Below are 22,171 nucleotides of genomic sequence, written 5' to 3'. Positions count from 1 at the left end.
GCACACAATTATCTTTCTATAGCATCCTCTGTAGCATAAAATACTTGCTGTGTTCTGAGCTCTTTGCAGAGATTTCAGGTCAGCAACCTCTGTACATGCATTCCATATGGTACCGACATTTTTGATGGTGGGTTATACCAGATTTACTGTTGTCTAGAGCAAAGAAGAATTTGACCGACAATGGTGTCACGCTGAAAAGGTATTTTCAGGGTAAGATGCTTCAAATAATAAACTAATCTGACTTCTGTAATCTCAGAATTTTTTAGTAAGGGAGAAGTCTTCTCCACGATGCTGATGCTGAAGGCTGCTGAAAAGTATCAATGTGTTTAAAATGTTTAAACACATGAATGTTTTGCAACTTAAAACATTTCCATCTTAAAACAACTAAAAATGTTTAGATTTTGTTCTTAAGACTGCAGATAATATGTTGTGTTTATTTTTTAGGATAAGCAAGAATCCCAACTTGTCTATGTAGATACTTAACAACTCTTGAAAATGCTTAGATTTTCTTCCAGGAAACCATTTTCCTTATCTGTTTTCACTACTTCAATTCATAAAACAGTTTGTTTTCTAGAATTATTTGTGATGCTGGCTCAGATAAATTCATATTCTAATTTCTTTTTAAAATATTGATCTACAGCTTCCTTTTTTCACATCCTGTTAAGGTAAGAACCAGTCAGCTAGAAATTTTAATCCTGACAAATCTGAAACTTAAAATGGACAAGTCAACCTTATCCAAACACAGATAAAGTGGAATTTTTAGACTCAAGATCCATTAATTAGGCATTGACTTTTTTTTCATTTTTATTTTTTCTATACACAGAAGTCCTTATGAATCTGATGATCCCACAAATACAAAGAAAGAAGCTGAGTGAAAATTTGGCCAACCATACTTCAATTTGATTGTTTTAAGGAAACATAATATCACAGTTACTGAACTATCTGAAGGTTTTCCTCTTTTTCTTCCCTCCAGCTATGCATCTCATAAGTCAAGCCTCAGGCCTTCTTACCTGCTATAGTGGAATTCCATAATTTTTATGTTTCTCAGGCAGCTCAAAATACTCTGCGTATCAATTGTATGGGCTACTTCTACATGAGCAAGTAACATGATGTAATAGCAGACTGAAAGAGTTGGAGCTGAGTCTATTCTTATCTACAGTGCCTTCAGTCCACAGGGATCAGTCACCTCACATGGAAGACCCTTACTTCTGTCCATTCTAACGCCATTTCTGAGTTACTCTATTGCGTGTGTGTAGCCCATCATCTCATCTTCCTGCTCCAAGTCTGAACAACCTGCACTGCGCAGTGTTGTAGGGGATGAATGGAAGACCTTATCCAGTAGCACAGAGGCAGTGTTGGGGACATCCCACGAATGAACTGATGCATGTCTTCTTTCACCTCCCCACCTCTGAAGGAACAGAGCAATATTACTTTCTAGGCACCCTTGCCATTGCAGTAGTTTTGCCTGCAGTCAGTGGGAGGATCACAACCAGAAGAGCTGGGACTGGCAGGACTGTCTCATCCCTGGAATATGGGACATAAATCACAGCATACTCACCTTTCTAATGCAAAAGAGAGACTATTGTTTTCCTTGACTGTGAGCTGCCACCAAGCCTTTCATCATCTTTGTATGATATTTCAGGAATTGCTATCCATGGACATGTCAAACAAGCTGTCACACTTTGAGCCTCATTTCCCCTAACTCCTACTGGTCAGTGGCTAACTACATTGGGGTGAGAAAATCCACTGTTGGCAGAAGTCTCTGATGCCATCCTCCAAACACTCTTTGCTCAGTCAGAGCATACAGCTGATATCTATAAAACCACCCAGATTTTTTGTATCTAGGGGTTCGAAAAATGGGAGGAACTTGATGGGTCCCACATCCCTACCTAGTACCTGGTCCATCAAGGCTATGACTGCAAAGATCACAAGAGAGGTTGTGAAGATGAAACATTTTGCCAGGAAAGGACAGGATCATTCATGGCTACATCATAGCAGGTGCCCCATATTCCTATATCACTAGGGTATATGAAACTAAACTCATATATAGAAGCATGTCAGTATGATCCTCTGCTTCTGAGTACACACTTGGGGAAGACCTCCAAGCTGGGCAACTGTGTGAATATATGAGTGAACTATGTGGCTGAATAAGTGAATTTGCTGTGTGGATGGTTATCTGCTAGTAATAATTACAGATTGATTCTGTAAATATCAAGTCAACAAATAAAAGGATATCTAAGAAATACCTGTTGTACAGTGTGCTTATTACACATGCACATTCAGTTCTCAATTACCAAAAAGCTATTCTACAAAAGAGAAGGGTTCAATATATGTAATACTCCTCATCAGGAGTTCATAACTTTGACATATATAGTGATAAATAGCCTTCCAAACCCAAATATTGCTTGTTTTGACAGTAGGAACCCAGTGTCAAAGAAACAAAAAGAATTTTAAATGAAAGTTTATACAATCTTACATAAGAACCTGGGACTTAGTTACATAGGAATTTTCTGTATTTTCTAATGTAGAATGACAAAGACCGAAGTCCAAGCCCATTCATTGAGCTAGATGATGCTAAGTCTCAACTTTAGTCTGTCATATAACACATTAATGTCTTAACACCTCAGCTATTGACTGCTCTTACACAGGTGAGAATATGCCTGCATTTTTCTTTCTTCCTCCCTCCTCTCTCCACCTATTTTTAAAGAAAAAAAAATGGTAGCAGTCTCTTAGGTTCAGCCCAGAATAGGATGAAAAAGATATAATTTGAAATGTCTAAAATGTTGACAGGAATCCTTTCCTGTCCATCCGTATTTCACTCCCTCAAAGACACAAAAGAAGTGGTCTTCAGGCATCCTGAAAGATTCCTGTGTTTCAGTCCCATTCCCCAAAACATACTCCTTCAAAAGAGGGTACCTTTCAAAACCTGTAAATGACCCTTTGGTCAATGTGCATGCAGGTGTTTTCTGATATTGCTCCAAAACAATCTTCATGGACTAGCTGGATGTGAGGCAAAATCTTTGAAGCTAAGATTTCTACATTATTGCTTAATAGTCCTCAAGTGTTTGCTGGGAGGTGACTCATCCTGAATCAGTCTTTCCCTTCATGTCTATTGCTTGCAGTCTGTTGTTGTTAAATCAATATAATTCCACAGGAAACACTACGCTAATCAAACAAAAATACTATATTAACATACAATTGTAGAGCAGTTGCAAATTTGTCCAACCCTATAATGTGTCTTAAACTTTGACACAGGTTAAGGGTGAACATGACCACCCAATATCAATGGCAGAAAAAATTATATTCAGATGAGAACATGCTTTAGCAATGAATTATTCCTACAGTATAATGAAGGGATTATTGCACTTTAAACAGAGAATTTGATTGAATAAACCTATCTGATCATGCCCTCATTTGTTATAATTTGATACTTTTCTGATATTAAAACTCAGCTGCTGATAAGCGTTTGTTATGCTTAACATTATTTGCTGTTTTTTAAACTATTTACACAAGTAAGGTAGCAATAAGGTTCAAGTGTTAAAAAAGCATTAGCGTAACTACACAGTGCATAGCGGCAAAATATTCATAGCAGCGGGTGGATAGCGAGAGTTTCCATCAAAAAGACAATTTTACTTTTCAGATATGGATGTCGATATAAGAGAGAAAGTGCAAAAATACAGCTAAAACAGTGCATCTAGTCCCACAGCTATCTGTGACTGCTGGCAACAGTGGCCAGATAGATGCCTAAACAGTATGAATAAGCTTGTAATAATGATTCAACCTCAAGGGATAAAGTAAACTACCACACAGCAGAGGTCAAAAAAAAAAGCAAATGATAGTCAGCAAGCTCAGCTCCATGGCCGTCAAGAGGAAGAGGAAGTGCAAGTGCTGCACAGGCCCCTACCATTGTAGCCGTGAAGGGGATATTGTCGATCACGGAGGAGGCCAAAGCAGATACCCAGAGCACTAAAACAATGGCCACAGCCAAGCGCTGGTCCTCAGGAACCACCTGGAATTGAGAGACATCAAATTACAACTTTGATGAGATCGTAGTGTTGCTCTGTCCCCTCGATGGCATAATTGCATGTTCTTCACAGTTTTAATTTATCAACACTCATTACTGTTTCAGGCCCTGACGCAGGAAAAACATCTTAAAGAAAACAGCCTGATATTTAGTAACACAATTATTGTTATTTTTCCAAGAAAATCTGAACAAATAGAAATACAAAGACTGATATTTCTAATACTCATATTTTACACAAGAAATAAACTGTGCAACTCTAAATTTTCCCCTTTTACTCTTTATATATTTGGGGGGTTTTAGACTACAGAAAATACTTCCCTTTTTGCATTTATGTCTGTGTTTATTCTGGCTGTGGACAGATACATACATATTAAATATCACCCGCACCAAAGTATGACATGCTTTCTTGATATTGGTGATGCAGGAATGCAATCATTAACATTAAATTCAAAATGAAAATATTATTCATTATTCTATTGGAGTAAAACTATTTTCCTTGCCTGTTTAAGAACTGTAAATATTTTAAACATACCTTTATTAACAAAGCTGTCTGCTCTCCTATATAGTCTATTAAGTGCAGATGAGCCAAAGCCTAAAAAAAAAAACCACATTGATATCAACTAGTGAAGTACCTGATGCAGTTACATTTTTTTCAGTGGATGTAAGCAAATACAAAAATTCCTTCCCATTCACAAGATATTGATATTCATCTCATGTGCTTCTACAACAACTTTGCAATTGGTAGAAAGAAAAGACACGGCAGGAACTGGCAGCTAGATTTGCAGAAGTGGGTTGGTTGCGCTGGAATGACTGGTGGGATTGCTTAAGAGCATGGGGCACGGGAATCGGAGAACAGCTGAAATTTAAAGATAACATTCTTCAATGGATACATATTCTCCTGAATACAACTGATTTTAAAACAACTGCCACAAAACCACAACATAGAAGTGTATCATGTGTTTAAAAGGTCAGATGAAATCAGGCATCTTGTGCTCAGTTTCAGATGAAGCAAAGAGAAAGCATTATGTATTTTTCTGTTAAACAGCTTCCTCAGACCCATAAAAAAACAACACTACCCATCTGCTAAACCAGGCCAAAGATCTTGTGTGAATGGAAACTGGCACAGAGGCAGCAGCACCTGAAACGCAGGAAAATCAGTTCTCCAATGCCCAGGTCAGGCACCTGAACCAAAGAGAGAAGCCCTGTGAGCACTGGGTCAGGGTACAGTCTGGGCCAGGGTGCTCTGTCCTCCTTATGAGAGTCGTTCCCATTTGTACAGGATACATAGATAGAATCCCATATAAACATGGTTACTACCATGAATGAAAAGACACAGCAAGACTCCAGCCGAGTGGTGATGGCTACAATCTCCCCTTGGGCAGACAGGAAAACTGAGTCTTCACACCCCAGGAGAATGATCTATTCCCTCAAACCACAAAGTAAAACGGTGATTTTAGATCATGAGAGCTAGCCTTTAATTCACTTTTTTTTTTGGTTGTGTTTTTTTTTTCTCACAACGTGAAAACCCACTATTTTCAGGTTGAACGGAGTATATCTATTTTATGACTTTTCAGTTTCTTGGGGAAGAAAACTACATCATTTTTGGTTCAGCCTGGACCAAGCTGGTTGGTTTTCTTTCAGTTTTTCTGCCATGACAAAGAGTCAATCAGCTGCAATGCCTCACTAACTGACTCCATTCCCACACAGAGACACAGAAGTCAGTATTCACACAGCACAACTCCATATAACCCACACACCTGGCAGTCAGAGAGAGACCTTCAGAGGCAGCAGTGGAAAAAAAAAAAAGTCTACTTGCACGCTGTCAAATTCCATGACAGAGAAGGACAAAGATCCTAATAGGCACTGAGCGGCGTGGTATAAGACACAGTAATGTCAGAGTGACAAAGGGGCTGTCATTCAGACCGGCAATTCCTGTACCTGCAGCTCATTCAGGTGGCAGCTGAATGCTAGTGGTTTGGGTATCACCACATATTAAATTTGGCCCAGAAATTATATTTCCTTTTAACAATGTATTGCACAAGAAAAGGTATCTCTACATTTAAAGACGCAGCACGCAGAAAACAAATGATAAGACCTTTAAATACATACACATACCCTTTAAATACATACACATTTAAAAAAAAATGGAGATTTTTTCATGACTTTAACTTTCCAGGAGAAAGTTTCCTAAGAAATGAATTCTTGTTGGTAATTTTAAGTTACCATTTCCATTCTAAGCTATCTATCTGTGTTGCTTTATCAACTCAAAGGCTATGAAAGTGACTTTTAAAATGTATGTAAAAGCAATATTTTTAATGAAATGTAATAGTTTTTCTGCGATTGCTTTGCGTTCGCACTTTAAAATAAACTTTTTAACACATAGCTGTCAGCAGCCAGAGCTCAGAGCTACATTCGGTTAACGTTGCTGCCTTATTACTTAATTATCTATTAACACAACACATTACTTTTCAGTAGCACTCAAAATTGTTCTGGAATCCAGACATGGTACTACAAAAGAGATATTCAGGAAAGAGGGAAGGGAGTGAAGGACATGCACATCGCTCCTGCAGGACAGACAGTCTGCAGGTAGCCCATCACGTTAAAGATGATGACAGCACTAATCACATAACCAACTTTAGGATATCTCTACAATATCCAGGCCAACTGCCTGCAAGCACCTAAGTGAAAGTCAGAAATTAGCACCCTGCCACTGGCCTTCCCTGAGTGTAAACCGCACAGAGGATCTCCTGGATCCTCCTGTATTTCCTAAGAGGAAAAGTATTACTGCACTAGTTTGTGCCTTCAAGCATACAAGCTCCTGTCTGACAGCTCAAAATAGAGTTTTGCTGCAGAAAAAATCATGCACCATTTGAGATCAAAGTTTAATTTATGCACAAGAATTTGCGTGAAACCCTCTTATGGACAGCATGTCATTATGACTGTTGTAAATAAACTCTGCCCGAAGGGATTAAGGCAAAATGTCAGTTTTGACTATAAAACTGAAGAAAATAATACTGTATCCCTGAGAGGCACAGGAATTTATGTCACAAAGAGACAGAAGAAGCTGAAAGATTTTATAGCCTGTAACAGCCAGTTGTGAACAAAGACTAAAAAGGCAGTTGTAAAGATGAATTACCCAAAGGACACAATAGAAAACAAGAGAGCTCCAAAGGATTTCTGACTTTTTCATTGCAAAAGATCTACCAGACTAGACCAATGGGCAACCAAAGGCAAAACCTCCAAGAGTTCCCCTATGGCTCTGGAACTTAATTCACATTTTCCAAAACGACTTGCAGCCTAAGTCCCACACAGGTTGTTAAATGTGCCTTGTAATAGGAAAGGGAACATTTATAGCAGCAGTATATTCAGACTGGGAACCATCCAAGATGAAGGATCACCAAGGGTGAAGAATGTGAGCTGACAACTGCTGAGTGCCTAGCTCGTGGAAAGATTTCTTAATACTTCAGTGCATATCTTTGTTTTGACTTGTTTCTTCTTGACATTATTAACCTAAAGGAAAGAAAAATGCCTTGGCAAGGACTGTCATCTCCTGCTAATCCAAAGGGTAATTGACTCAGATCAAAATTAGCAGCAATGATCCTTAGAACATTTTTCTCATTCATTTATGGGGAAGAATTTAGTGCCTCTCACTTTTTTTCTTGATTATGTGGACAAGTTTCTTTCATGACCTTAAAATGCTGTTTTTCTACAGAGCCAGGAAAAATATTCTTTTGTTAGCAAACTATTCACTGGTGACCTGAGAAACCATAAAAATGAAGTTCAGTGAATTACAACAGTCGTATCTGAAGTCTGGCAGTAAATGACAAATAACTTTCTGGGTGTTTTACAATGTTATTGTGCAGTCACACAGCGCTCAAATCAAAACCCTTCAATCCAAGCTAAAACAATAAATATATCAGGGAATGCAATTAATAAACTGTTACAGCAGCAGCAGAAAAATAAACATGGCTTCAATATGGATTCCCTATGAGAGCTAGAGAATGCAAAGATATATAGAGAACTAAAAACTACCAATACTAATGGGTGTACAATAAGTCAACATTTCCTGATGAATTTTAGACCTACTAGCTCTCAAACAAGCTTCCTAATGGTAATCAGAGTTTCCATTCATATTGTCAGAGGTTGCCAGATTTTTACTTCCAGTTTAGCATTAGAGTTAGTTAAATTCTTCGTTGTTCGTATTTGCGTCAAATTTTGTCCCTTTTACTGTTGGTGATTTTTTAATAGAACCCAATTTACAAATTCTTGGGCTCTTTGCAGTTACCAGCTGGGGGTGGTGAAGGAAGGAGGCTGTGCAAGCAAATTTGTTGTTACAGGTTTTTCCCAGGCTGTTCACTCAGACGATTCACTGGTCATGGCAGTGCCAGTGGTCACTCAGGTTTTATAAGTCATGTCTCTACAACATAATTACATCATTTAAACCCAACAAATAACAACTGAAAAATACCAAGCATTCTAGGGAATGCACAGAAGACTAATTGACAAATAAATGTGGTTATTCATACGAAGAATTATGCAAACATTTGGGGTGAAAATAAATCCTCCCAGGCTATACCAAAGCATCCCACAGTAAATAAAATGTGTTACAAACATGGCTGGACTGTTTCTGATAGTCAAGCAGACAGACACAAAGAAGCTACACAGCAAGATATCCAGGCATTTCAAGTACTGAATATCTTTTAAAATTACAATTGCAAACTGAAATTCAGTGATATTATCTTTTTAAACCATACTCCCATTAAATCTCTTAGGCCATTTGGTAGCCAGCACATAGCAGACAGCATTAGGACCATTTTCCACTCTAGTTTATTCTTGTTCTTTTATTTTTCCTACCACTTGTCTAAATAATTGCAAACCAAACACATAAATGCTTATAAACTATCTGCACACACAGACTGCCAACAAACCTGGAAACTAAAATTCCACTTATGGGCAATGATTGTGTCAGATATATGCAGCAAATGCAGCAGAAGGAGAAAGAGTGAAACCAAGCTTACAGTGAAAAATTAAATCTCAGATTTCCAGCCAACTTCTACCACTCTTCAATTTCTCTCCGTACTACTATGACTTCACTTGATCTTCAATATTCCAGTGGGACTGAGTGTGCAGGAGGTCTCTGCCCAGGACCATTATTCACATTTTAAGTCAGTTGTAACTCTTCAGGCTTTAGAAATCATAGAATCTTACCTCCATGAGAACAAACAAAGCTGCAAAGAAAAGGAGGGTTGCCCACTCAACTCTGTTCAGTATCATCTCAAAATCATGGATATCTGCTAACACTAGCAGCCAAATGGCTCCCAACATCGCAATCCAGCCTGCACGAGAAAAAGAGAGGACAACACGTTACACTTCACGTACCTGACATGTGCCACCAACGGAAAACTTACAGTATTGCGCTTTTCAGGGCTTTTAAGACTCACTGGCTATATGCTCTAAAAGATAACCAGAGTAAGGCAAAAGCTCTTTAAAACAGAAGAGGGACTGACTTTAAATAGCAAAACAGGCTCTTTCCAGACAGGATCCCTCTATACATCCTGGAGTGTTTTAAGACATGAAAATGCAAATCGAATGCACAATCAGCCATAGAATGTAATCAGCATATCTCCCATCCGAGCAAGGCTCACTTTCCCTCTGCACATTTAAAATGCTTTCTGGAGCTGATTGATTCCTCTGGTACATTTATCTTAAACAATAGAATGGGGTTTCAGACATGAAACAAAAGGGTTTGGGGAGTTTTTTTCCTCAAAATGATGCTCCCCTTTCTGTCTATCTTCTCTATTTTTTTCCTAAATAGCAGATTTTTTTTTAGTACAAAAAACTAACATACATAATTTAAGGATTTTTTAATGGCATGGAAATAAAGCCTCTCAGCTCTTCAAGGTATTTCTCTCTTTGCTGTGACTGTTTCATACAACTTATGCTATTTCATATATTCACAGTCAGAAAGCGATGGATTCACAAAATTGCAGAAGAAGGAAGGAAAAAAGAAGAATAACAGTCTTTGCTGGCTGCTGTGGTTTGACCCAGCAGGCAGCTGAATACCACGCAGCCACTCGCTCACTCTCCCCTGCCCCCAGGGGAGTCATGGAGAGAATCAGAAAGGTAAAGGTAAAGGGACTCGTGGGTCGAGATAAAAACTATTTAATAATAATAATGACAATGATGATAATAATAATGATAGAATACACAAACAAGTGATGCACAGTGCAACTGCTCACCACCCGCTGACCAATGCCCAGCCCATCCCTGGCTAGCGATCCCGGAGGAGGGAAATCCTGAAACCGCAATCCCGGAAGAGAGAGAGTGACTTCCCGGCCAACTCTCATCTATACACTGAGCATGATATTGCACGGTACAGAATATGCCATTGGCCAGTTTGGATCCCTTGCTCTGGCTATGCTCCCTGCCAGTTTCTTGTGCTCCTGCACACTAGCAAAGCACGGGCACTTGAAAAGTCCTTGATTTCTTAGCAACAACTAAAAACATCAGTGTATTGTCGACATTTTCTCATACCAAAATCTCATACTAAATGCAAAACACAAAGCTGTTCTAACTGCTAAGAAGAAAATCAGCTCTATCCCAGCCAAAACCAGGACACTGGCAAACAACATTAAGTCACAAACTTATAATCAAATAACAAACGTAACTTAAGGAGAATAGGCCCCTGCTACAAAGCAGATAGACGAATAAAGTAAGCCCTCTCCAAAAGCCTTCAAGAACCAAAGTTGTAAGAAAATTCAAAGATAGAAGACTGATTCATAAATGTTTAGGCTATTCAACTTACTGCTTGTGCATAAGTGTTTTTCTGTTAGGTTAAAAGAAGAAAGAGATCCAACATCATCCAACAATTTAAAATCAAGCTATATTCCATTTAAATCCTATTTAAATATAAAAGAAAGAAAGAGACCAAAGGTTCTCCCTGTTCATGAAGCTGTAAACACTATTTTCTCAAAAAAAAAAACCCCTGTACAGTGTCACATAAGTATTCCCTAGTCTAAGAATGCATTTTTCTCTCACATGTACATTTTAGGAGCTTTCAGTGACATACTGCACTCTTTAAATGAGAATTTCAAGTTAACTGTGATCAGTGAGGAACATCCACTGAAAATACTGCAGCTCAGTGTGGGCAACCAGACCTTCTGGAAAGCCAAAATCAGCAGCTCAGGAGTTACTCTGTCTGGTCTGTTTGGTAAGGAGAGCTAAACCAGCTGGCTTAACACTAGCTCCGGCTTTCATGCTTTGAGGTGGGTTTGTTTTATGCTGCAGTATTTACACAGCATGGAAATGACACTTCTTGCATTTTTTGGCTCTGAAAACAAGCCTCTTGGTGACACTGACTCTTCAGCAGATGACCTATTTCTTTCCTCTCGAGCATCTCCAAGTGCCATCTCCCTGATTCAGCTCTACTCTTGATGTCCCTAACCTGGCTTCTGTCCTCTCCACTTGGCTGAAACCACATTTTCCAGCACTACAAACAGCTTCTCCCTTCCCCAGCAATCCTGCTCTGGCAGGGGGATTGGACTAGATGATCTTTCGCGGTCCCTTCCAATCCCTAACATTCTGTGATTCTGTGATTCCGTGAAAAACTTTGACACAGCTGATCGCTCTGGTCTTGCTGTTTCCTCGGTAAGTGGCTCTCATAAGATTTTTTTTGTTAGCCTGGTGCAAACCTAATCTACAGGGAGATGCAGGGAAAACCTTGTAAGAAAACAGGTATGAAGGACTAGGAAATTTAATGGTCTGCCAGCAGAAATACCACCATATAGATGGAAACAAAGCCAAAGTTAAGCAGAGAGCTGAAAACTGAAGGAATTTTGTATCCCAGATTTTGTAGCTTCAGCTCCTACATTGTTCCAATACAGTTTTTGAGTAAAATCTGATCTGAGTGCCTCGCTGGATCCAAAAAAACATGTCTCACGGCCAGCTCTGCTCACCTCCAAAGACAGAAACACTGCCACGCTGCAAGCTGAGCAAGTCTGTTCCCTGCTTTGGTCACAGTGATCTAATCAGAGTGCGTGGTCAAAAATAGCTCATGCATGAGCATCATACTGCAAGGAAGGAGGAGAGCAAAAAACAACCACAAAAGAGAGCAGAGTGGGAATAGCTGGTCCCTCTCACGAGTTTCTTACTGAACTCAAGGAGTGAGGTAAAGCTGCCCTCCCTACCTTCAAGGCAGCCAGGCTTTGAAAGCAAACTCTCTTTTGGCCATCCTTTGCCCTACAGGGTATGAAACATGGCAAAGCCAGGGTGAAATCCACCCCCTATCACTGAAGGAGGGAGAGACATGCCAAGTGTTAGGTAAAGTTCAGTTTACCTCTGTAAGGAGGAAAGCTGGATGTGGTGCACTGGGGTAAAGCATGCATACCCTTTGTACTGTATGGAGTCTCTCTCTTCACAAAGGCTCTTTTTTGGGAAAATGAAAGAAGTCCTCGGTCACAACTGTGTCAGTATTCCAAATTTTGCAAGGGGCTGGAGCAGCAGCCCTTCTCTATTCCCAGCCACATCTCTCAGCAAGCATTTGTGTAGAAGACCCACTTTTGTAACTTCAGGTACACACAACCTTGCTTCTCTTCATTCCAAACAGCTGCCAAATTTTCGTGTGAAGAATGACATTTTTACTAACCATTAGAAAGAGACTCCAAAACTGATCAAAGAGTGGTAATACTCTGTACTGCTCAGGATGAATGCTGGATTCTGGCACAAGCTGAAAACCTGTGCAGGTTTTTTGTGCACTGGACTCCGGATATGTGTGTAGTAGGAACCCTGAAATGGCAAACGTCATATAGCAAAACCAGTTACAAACCACAGGGACAGAAGTGCTCCAGGAGTTTCCAAAGTAGCAAAGGAAAGGAAGGAGAGAACTGTCAGTTCCTGTCTACGACTAGGACACGCACAGGCTAATTTTCTTCTGACTGTCAAGTCTTGGCTGTTCTCTGAATTCCAGTAAAGAACAGTGGGCCCAACTGCACCTTAAATAAATAAAGATTATGTCAATTCCTGTTAGAGGAGTACTTCAAGGAGAAGTAGACGTGTACAGGTCAGGAGCTTAGTAGCAGAATTTTACTGCTATTTTGTACAAATATGAGTGACAACATTACACCACATACATTTTGTATGCAAGTACAACAAGGTGAAGAATTAAAGAACAGCAATTTCTCCATAGTTCTGGAACAATCTGTGATAATATCTTGGCATTATTTCTACCCTTCTATCTCCAATGAAAACAAATCAACTTGAACATGCTATACAGAGATAACAATTATTCGCTAAAGCTGATGAAATATAATTGAATGGCACAAGAAGTGGATAGAGCCAGGTATTTTCTAGCACCATGAGTGTTATCAGCACATATGAGCTCCACGCACATGGCTTTGCATGAGAGGACAGTGCCCTGCCTTACAATATCGTTCCTTGGGAATATGGATGGGCAAGGGACGTGTCCTTCTGCAGTGCTCCAGCAAGTACAGCCCAAACACATCAGCTGCCAGTTCTGGCTGCACAGAGTTTATTTCAGTCTACACATGCATTCTGTTCACAGTACATTTTCTTTCCTTGCTGTGCCTGCAAAGAGGAGATACAGTTACCCATCTCTGAGAGGGAGCGAAGAGAAGGGGAGAGGAAGGAGGAGGTCTCTCAAGGAACTGGGGGGACTTTATGCAAGATCTCCACTCATGATGCCTTTTAGTACCATGGTTTGACTTCAAGCACCCTGCAGCTGGACGAGACTAAAGTTGTCTTTGGAAGCCTGAAGGCCAGCTTAGTTAGTGCATGTTCATAACTGCTTGACTGACTGCTCTCTGCTGAACTGCTTGTGAATGTTAACTACAAAGTTAATGAACACATGGCATCCTGCTTTTATAAGTGGGCGGGTTTTCTAATGCTTTTCCGAGGCCTTTCTAAGTATGTTCATGACAACGAACGTACTATATCAGTGTTTTATATATTTGGGTAGCTTTGCATTTGCCCTGGATTCAATTTGAAGCTATTTCTTCCTTTTTGAAGAATTGAAAGTACTAGGATACATTAAAGACTGGCTTCTCTGTTCATTTATTTTCTAGCTTACTGGGCCACAAAAGATAGCCAGGAGGAAGAGAAATAGAAATAATTTTTAAAAATAACTTCTTATTGCTATAGTGAAAGCAAAGCCCATTTATAGTTCCACAGACCATTTCCTATACTGCCTTTTAGTGCCTCTGTTTCACAACAATTGATGTTCTGGAAATATAATATGGAGAGAAACTGAATCTAAATTCCATTTCTGCACTGATATGGTACCTGTTGAAGACAGTGACAACTTCTATTTATTTTAGGAAAAATAAAATGAAATTTTGTTATAAAATGCACCTTGCAAATTTATAATGCGTTCTTCACAGAAAAGATTCCCATGTCTAATGCCTCGGACTAGAAAAAAAAGTATGGTAGAAATAACTTGAGTGCTTTGCTTTTCTCATACACTTTACCCAGTAAGGAAAATCACCTTTGGAATAATAAATAGCTCATGATGAGAATACAATTGCAATCCTACTCAGAAAAAAACATTATTTTGAAATAATCAAGCAGAAGAACTTGAAAATAGAAAACAATCTAATAGAATCATGTAGAAGTCTAGAATATGTGGGATGAATGTAGGTGAAAGAGAAAGAAAAGGAAAAAAAATTACTCTGTAATCTTTAGGCCTTTCAAATGTTCATTAAGAATTTGTATTCCTTGGTAAAAGTAATTTTGTCTGACATACTACCAGCTGAAAAGCATAATAAGCTTCCTCCTAACAATGTGAACATGTAGACACTGTATGTTCACTTTATGTACGCAGAATTTGAAATAATGTCTTTATGAATACTGAGGGTACACTTAAAATTCACTTTTGTGGAAACTGAAATGGCACTGGAGGCATTTTCACCGTAAACCAAAGCCAGAATAACATTGAACAATCTCAATGCCAGCCTGGCAAAACAGTGTGCTGCTCAAGAAATACTGGCGGCAGGGTACTACATTTAGGTAGGAAGAGTTAAAACTGCACAAATCCAGGATGGGAAGCAACTGGACACCCCATGGTCCTGCAGAAAAGACTCAAGAAATACAGTTGGTCACAACTGAACCTAACAGCCCACTGAAATGCAGAACCAGGACAAAAAATGGTAAATCCTGTGAAGCAACCTCTGCTCTCTTCATCCATGGTAAACCCTGGGAATATATACTTTAAGAAAGATGTGTGCTCATTAGGAAATCCAAGGCAGAGAAGTAAGTACAATCAACAGTCTGAAAAGTTGACTTTTGAGGAAAAATTTAAAGAATCTAGGATATTTATCTCAAAGATAAGCAGATTAAATGGGTCCTGGCAACTCTTCGGGTTTGTACCAGGCTGCTCCAAAGGGCAGAGAGCAATCTCTCTGTGGTGGCACTAGTGGGTAGGACAAGAAGGAGTGAGGAGGAGGTGTAATAGCAGTGAGGAAGATTCAGGCTACACAGTATTCAGGGTCATATATTTATAGCAGTTTAGAAAAATAAGTAGAGTTTTCTAAAAATGAGCTAGACCAGCTTCTGCCAGATGAAAATATAATACTCCTATCTGCAAATAGTCGGATGGACACACTGATTTTTTAGACATTTTTCACTGAGCAAAGTATGATATTCTTTTTCTGTGATCTTAACTATCCTCTATTTGTCAAAATGGCCACAGGAACTTTTTGTGAACTGCAGAAACCCTTTTAGCCCACAATGTCCATAACAAACTTACCAGCTAAAACATATTTGGCACTTATCTTTGAATAATTTTTACACAGCATGTTATTGAATATATGAGGAAGTAAAGCCCATCACTGTGTTCCAACCTCTTAATCGGAAGTCTGATTAACTCCAAAACCCCACAAATTTAGCCTGAGGATGTATGCCAGTCCTTCATACACTGTGGTGTAGTTGTAATGTTATGAAAAGCATATACTCAACTGTATTCTTATATATGCATATAGAAATATTTGGGTGAAAAAGTTAAATCAAAGACATATTTCCAGTAGTGCCTCCTCTGCTGATGGAATATGTTTCACCAGTAGTTCTAAATGTGAATTAAAATGTCCTGTATTTAGGTTTCTGTAATTTTTTGTTTTATTTTTTCAGGCATCCCTGAAAAAATATACATTGTGAAATCATGCTGAATCTTTAAAGTACTTGCTGTCAACTGATAAGCACTGGTTTATGTTTAATATTTTTTATAAAATTTCCCTCTTGCTGGTCTTTTTGAGCAGTCTCTTTTTGTAGGCTTAACTTCACAGAAATGATTTTCAGTTGTTCAGTGCTATTTCTAGCACCACAGTTTAAGGCTACTCCCTGGGGACAGAATTGTGATGGTGACAGTCCAGGACAGCTTGCACCACAACAAGAAATGTTTGGTACAACACAAAAGGATTGAAAGGACACGAAAAAAGGTCGTGGAAACTATAATCCCATGCAAGGCAAAAGAAATAGAAACCTATACTAATAGAAGGTAATTTCAAAGTTAAAAACCAGAAGTGTAGCATAAAACAATGAGGCAGAGGACCAGTTGCTCTGTAATCACAGATCAGCGCATGTGCATTAGGAAAGAATGGGATGGACTTTGTTGGATTGCTGTAGTACCATGAGGTCCGAATGCAGAAATCACATTCACCATTGTATTGCAATGTCAACCCTAACTTAATTCTCCAAACACAAATTCATAGATGAGAAAGGATGGTATTCAAGAGAGAACACTGTAAGAAAGAAACCCTGGTTAGAGGTTGCTATAACTAGGCACTGCATCTACAGGGAAGATGTGTTGACAGATATATAGCTGTGTATATTTCACAAATCCATAAGCCTAAAAAATTTACACAGTTACCTCGGTAAAGGTCACTGCAAACAAGCACACTTTATTTCCATAGCCTTATTGACCTATTGCGAACCAAAAGTAATTTGAGAAGATGCAAATATCAAGATAGAGGAAAGGTCAACTTTTCTAGAAGTAAGCAATAAAGCGCAAAAGCTGCACTAGCAGATACAACTGTTACTTGTTCTTGTTTTTTCTCGTCAAGTGTATGGGCAGCTGCAAGGGCAGCTGCAAGGACAGAGGATATTTTCCATGCTTAATTACATGTTTGTAAAGATGACTGTGCAATTTCAAGGGCAGAATTCTTTTGAAAACTATCCTGAAAGAAATTAAGACTGCAAGGATCATGGAAAGTACATTTCTCTTATTTTCAGGAATAAAGTGATATGCTGCGGAGGAGAAATATCTAAGAACTGGACCAGACTTTCTGAGTCCGAGACAATGCTGACTGGATCAATTTAGCTCCATTCCAACATTCTCACTATTACAAAATAATTGTCATATTTATTTTTAACTCATATTCATCTACACTGTACAAGGAATTTTTTCAACATCACTATGAATCAAAGATGCTCTAAGCCTCTTAAATATCGTTATGTCCATTCTCATTTTAAAAGAACAATTCGTATCTTCACAGTGCAATCAGGTCTCCATTCTATGTACCTAAAGGCCAGCAGGTCTGTCACATGCAGTGGTCTTCTTGACCTCAACGTGAAAGAACTACACAACTTAAACCAACATCATTGCATGCCAGAACAGATAAAATAGTAGACAAATGAAGCAAGAGCAGGGAGGCGAAGAGCATTAAATGAGGAAAAATATGGCAAACTCCACTGACAGTTGTAGCTGATACCATGTGGGGAAAAGGGCTGCAGATCAGCCCCTGCAAGCATTACTGCAAGGACCTTCCAACCCTCACCATTCTGTGATTCTGTGACCTGGAAGTGTCTCCAGAAAGGGTTGAGAACTTTCAAAGAGGAGTAGCTAAAAACACGGCTCTAATTTTACTATATCTTACTACATTAGGCTGGACACTCTTGTCAGATGCTACAATTTGTTGCTCTGTTAACCATGATCAGGTCAGGAACTAATGAAACCACTTTAGTCATGGAAAGCAGTGTCACAACTTCATGTAGGTAGAGTGTTAATGGAAAACAGTAAGAGAAGAAAGAAGTTGCCGCAGACTAGAGTGCACAGGATGAGCAATTGCAGCTGGAAAGGGATGCATAGGATGATACCAAAGGCCTCAGGATTAGCAGCAACTAAACAGTGGTTAGTTATAGATGATAGAGCAAACTTAGGAGATGGTCAAAACCCATTTTAGAACAAGAAACAAGTATGTAACATATAAATGACACACTACATATGATAAAATTGGATATAACACAGAGCTGAAGACTAAATTTGAAAAAGCTTTAGAAACTGTATAAAAATGGGCTCGGGGGACCCAAGCACAGTGAGGAAGAAACCGTCAACATCAACACTATTCATCTCCTGGTAAGGAGGAGGAAGACACCCCTATCACGCTCATCCCAGCAAAGACTTGAAGATATCAACACTTTGTTGTGAGTCCTCCCAGCCTAAACCTATGAACCTCAGCACCTTGCAGAGCATTAAAGGGTGACCCTAACATCAGTATGCAAGTTGTAGATAGTGGGAGTATTTTGGATTTTGCGGTTTTTTTCTGTTTTTTTTTCTACAACAGTTTTAACTGTATATTGTTAATGAGCTTTGTTTTGTATTAATTAGATAGTTTGGACTGTAAGTGTTACTTTTATCATAAGAGGACTAATAATAACTGTTTGTTGTTTTTTGCTTACACAGATACAACTTTTAATTAGACTAACAATAAATTCTTAGTTCTGAGTATAAGGAATGTTCCCCTTTTTGCCCACAATATAACAAGTATAACATCACCACTGATAATTTGAAAGCAGGAGCCTACTGCCATATACAGAGGAGGCATCCCTAATCTAAACGGTTTGGGGAGCAAAACCATCTACTTTACTGAAATGTGTGAAGGAGTTTCCAGACAATCACAGATTATTCAAGCTGTCATATTTAGCTGTATAGAAAAGGTCCATAAATCTTGCCTCCCAGGCTTTGCATCTGGTTCCTTAATTTATCAAACCATGTTGGAAAGCTTCACAAAGGAAAAAACAATATACAGGGGAAAAAAAGACAAGGAAATAAATATTTATTGTGGCAGCTTTAAATACAGTTGATAATTCAGTATCATTTGAGCAGATACTTAGAAGTCAATACCTACAAGCTCTCCCCGGATAAAACTGATTAATATCACAGACCTTAGATAATCTGGAGATAACTATTAGATTCAGTGACAAATTAAAGAGCAAATGTGCACTTTTTGCACTGAGGATAAAATGATATAAGATGTAAAATATAAGATGTGCTAAACTTAACAACGTGACTTGGTATTAAGCCTATGCTTCCTTAAGTCTATGTCATTCACCAGTTTTTATAGTTTAATAGCTGTCTGTCTCACCAGGATTTTCTTTTTTCTTAAGCACTAAGTAATTATACACCAGTTTATTAAATTGATCGTTTTTTCCCAAACATTTTGTAAAATAACTCCTCAGTAACACTGAGTAGCACTATAATGAACCTTTCATTTTAACTGTTGCTTAAATTTGCTCGAAAACATACATTTCCAAAATATTATACTTTCTCTTTTTCTCCCTCTCTATGGGTACAAACACTTAAGTTTTGAGAGCCAAATTTGTTTGTTTCTGCACATATCATTTTATTGTTTCTGAACAGTGATAGATTTCTAGAACTCCACAGAGCAGATGAGAAAAAAGTTCCAGAACAACAATTCAAAGTGCAAAAATAAGAGCCTTATGGATGCTTCGACGTTGACACCTCTTTCAGGCTAATGGGATCTGTCCACACCTTTCTCAGCCTTGTGCTCCTTCTTCATGACTATTTATAAATCTTTTGGACCAGAGAAGTTCTGCTGCGCACTTAAGGTAGGATCCTTTCTCACAGAGTTGTGGGGAAGTAGTTCAAGTTTAAAAACATTTTCACCATTCTGAAGAAGCTTCTTAGCAAAAATTCAAATGCACATACATACCTACACTCTGTCCCAGGGCCCAGATAAAAGCTGGGGAAAAAAGCTTATTGAAGTTGTTCTTAGGCAGCTTCCTAGGCTGTACATTCAGAACAAAACCACTCAGCCTAGATTTATTTCAATTGTGCAATATTAGTTCTTTTTTAGCTTATAACATTAAATAATTTAGTTGAAGATATCTAAGGTTTCTGTTATGGGTCACAGCTAACTCCTGCACAAGCTGTTACACATACTGACCCTGGTGATCTGTCTCAAAGTTGTTAGGAAGGAATCATTGCTGCAGTGAGTTACAGTGTAAGCTGTAAATCATGCACATCCACTTCAACAAAAGCAGGATGAAAATCAAGAGAAATTATACGGGAGAAACTTCAGATCCAGTCCACTTTCCTGAATTTGAGGTGTCTCTCCTCTCTGCAGGTTAAGACAAAATTTTTGCTATAGTTTGCATAACATTCTCTGCAGATATAATTTGGGATTTTTTGTTCTGCTGAAGCCCATGTTCCAATTAAGGCATTTAATTTCTCTTGTGAATTTCAACAAATTTTCAGTAAATTATGGAAATGAGTCAGAAAGTACGACAACTGGTATCCAAAGGAGTGGCAATACAACAGAAGCCTTTTGTATCTACAGCAACTGAACACATTTCTCCTTTAATGCACTGGCAATAAAATAAAAAGGAGCTCTGCGCAACATGGCCTACCAAACAAACAGAAGTCAGTTTAAATTAAATGAAAACAGTTATTTCTCTACTTTTCCACTATTTCAGTCGTAATTTTAAAATGTTTCAATGATGCAAGATACAACTAGTTAAGATAAATTGCAAAAAGAGAGTTTCAGATCCTCAAAAGTATCTGCAGCAGAACTTGCTGACCAAGCCCACAGTCAGAAGTTAAACCACAGTGAATATAGAAGACGAGAGAGTTTTCCAAGAGAAACTAGATTTAACTACATAAATGAGCTCTTACCAAACAAGATAAGCTTTGGCTGTAAATATTGAGGAATTTTAGCTTTAGAGAAAGGACAACAGGGAAAATTTAGACCTAGGATGTTTGCCTAACAGGAGCGGCATGGAATGTTGATTTATAGAACTTGTCCCACTACCCAGAAAGGTCATAGTGATCATGTTATTTAGTTAAAAGAATAAAACCATAAATTTTTTAGAAGTTCATAAGTTTGGTGTTTTTTGCTAACACTGCTTTGGTTAGAAGTGAAATCCCCAAATAATCCATTATCATCCAAATGTCCATCTAGCTGTTGTGGTTTTTGCTTTTAAGTATCTATGACTAAAACTTGGTATAGCTTGAGAAGACGTCCTCTGGCATATAAAGAGTGAAGTGACATAGGGTAAGGCAAATCATTTCATGAATTAGACCTTTAAAGTAGGTCAGATGAATCACAGCTGTTGATTACCTGCACTGATGATCGACCTCCTCCAGATATTATTTTAAGGGCAGCTGAAGGTAATTAGCTTAAATGTTGATGTCTGAAGGATCATAGACATCCACAGCACCAAAAGAACCAGAAAGGGATTAGGCAATAGTGTGAAGACATAACCCCTCTGCAGAAGCAAAAAAAGGCAAGATAGCTGCCTCAAGGTTTATGATTTGAAACTCCGTCTTCTGCTGGAGCAGGAGCAAATAACAGCCCTAAATTATGGAAGAATTCAGTGAATCCAAAAATCTCTCCCTGTCCCCTTGCATAAATAATTAAATCATCAAAGGAACATAAGAACAGCCATAGATGGTAAAACCAAAGGTCCACCTATGCAAAATTCCTGTCTCCAAGTAGTGACAATGATGGGAATTAATATACAAATAAGGCAAACATACAGTTGTATTTCTCCTGGCATACCTTCCCAGCTGCCAGCAGTCTGCAGCCAAAATAAAGAGAGTATCGCTCCTCTGAAACAGGCAATACCTCTTTTGTTTACTCTTGATTTTGCACCTTGTTTCTTGATGAGAGCAGCAGAGTCTGTTGCAACCCTCTAAAAGGAGGGGAGAACCTTCCCCTGCCTCAGAAACTACTTAGCCTGGCCCTGGGAAAGAGGTGTCTAGAGATGGAAGGGAGCAAGAGCGAGGGGGTCGGCAAGGATTGGGGTGCCTGCATTGCATGCAGAGACCACTGAGAGGAGCAGACAAAAGCAGACCATAGAGGTCATCGGTCCCTCTTCATGGATACTAGAAGGAACTGCACA

General features: G+C 38.8%; 1 protein-coding gene across 1 annotated transcript in view; it reads right to left on the bottom strand.

The window, feature by feature from the left end:
• The window catches only part of OCA2 (OCA2 melanosomal transmembrane protein), a 184,434-nt gene that overhangs the window by 58,020 nt on the left and 104,243 nt on the right, over positions 1-22,171 (bottom strand). Inside the window, exons 18-20 of the mRNA XM_068425544.1 lie at positions 9,233-9,360; positions 4,557-4,616; positions 3,905-4,009 (exon numbers count right to left, since the gene is read on the bottom strand). Of these exons, the coding sequence (XP_068281645.1) occupies positions 3,905-4,009; positions 4,557-4,616; positions 9,233-9,360 (293 nt within the window). The remainder of the gene's footprint in view (positions 1-3,904; positions 4,010-4,556; positions 4,617-9,232; positions 9,361-22,171) is intronic.

The sequence above is a fragment of the Nyctibius grandis genome, chromosome 2 (assembly GCF_013368605.1).
Source record: "Nyctibius grandis isolate bNycGra1 chromosome 2, bNycGra1.pri, whole genome shotgun sequence".
Lineage (NCBI taxonomy): Eukaryota > Metazoa > Chordata > Aves > Nyctibiiformes > Nyctibiidae > Nyctibius > Nyctibius grandis.
The sequence above is the reverse complement of the archived record's forward strand: the minus strand, read 5'-3'. Positions and strand labels throughout refer to the sequence as shown.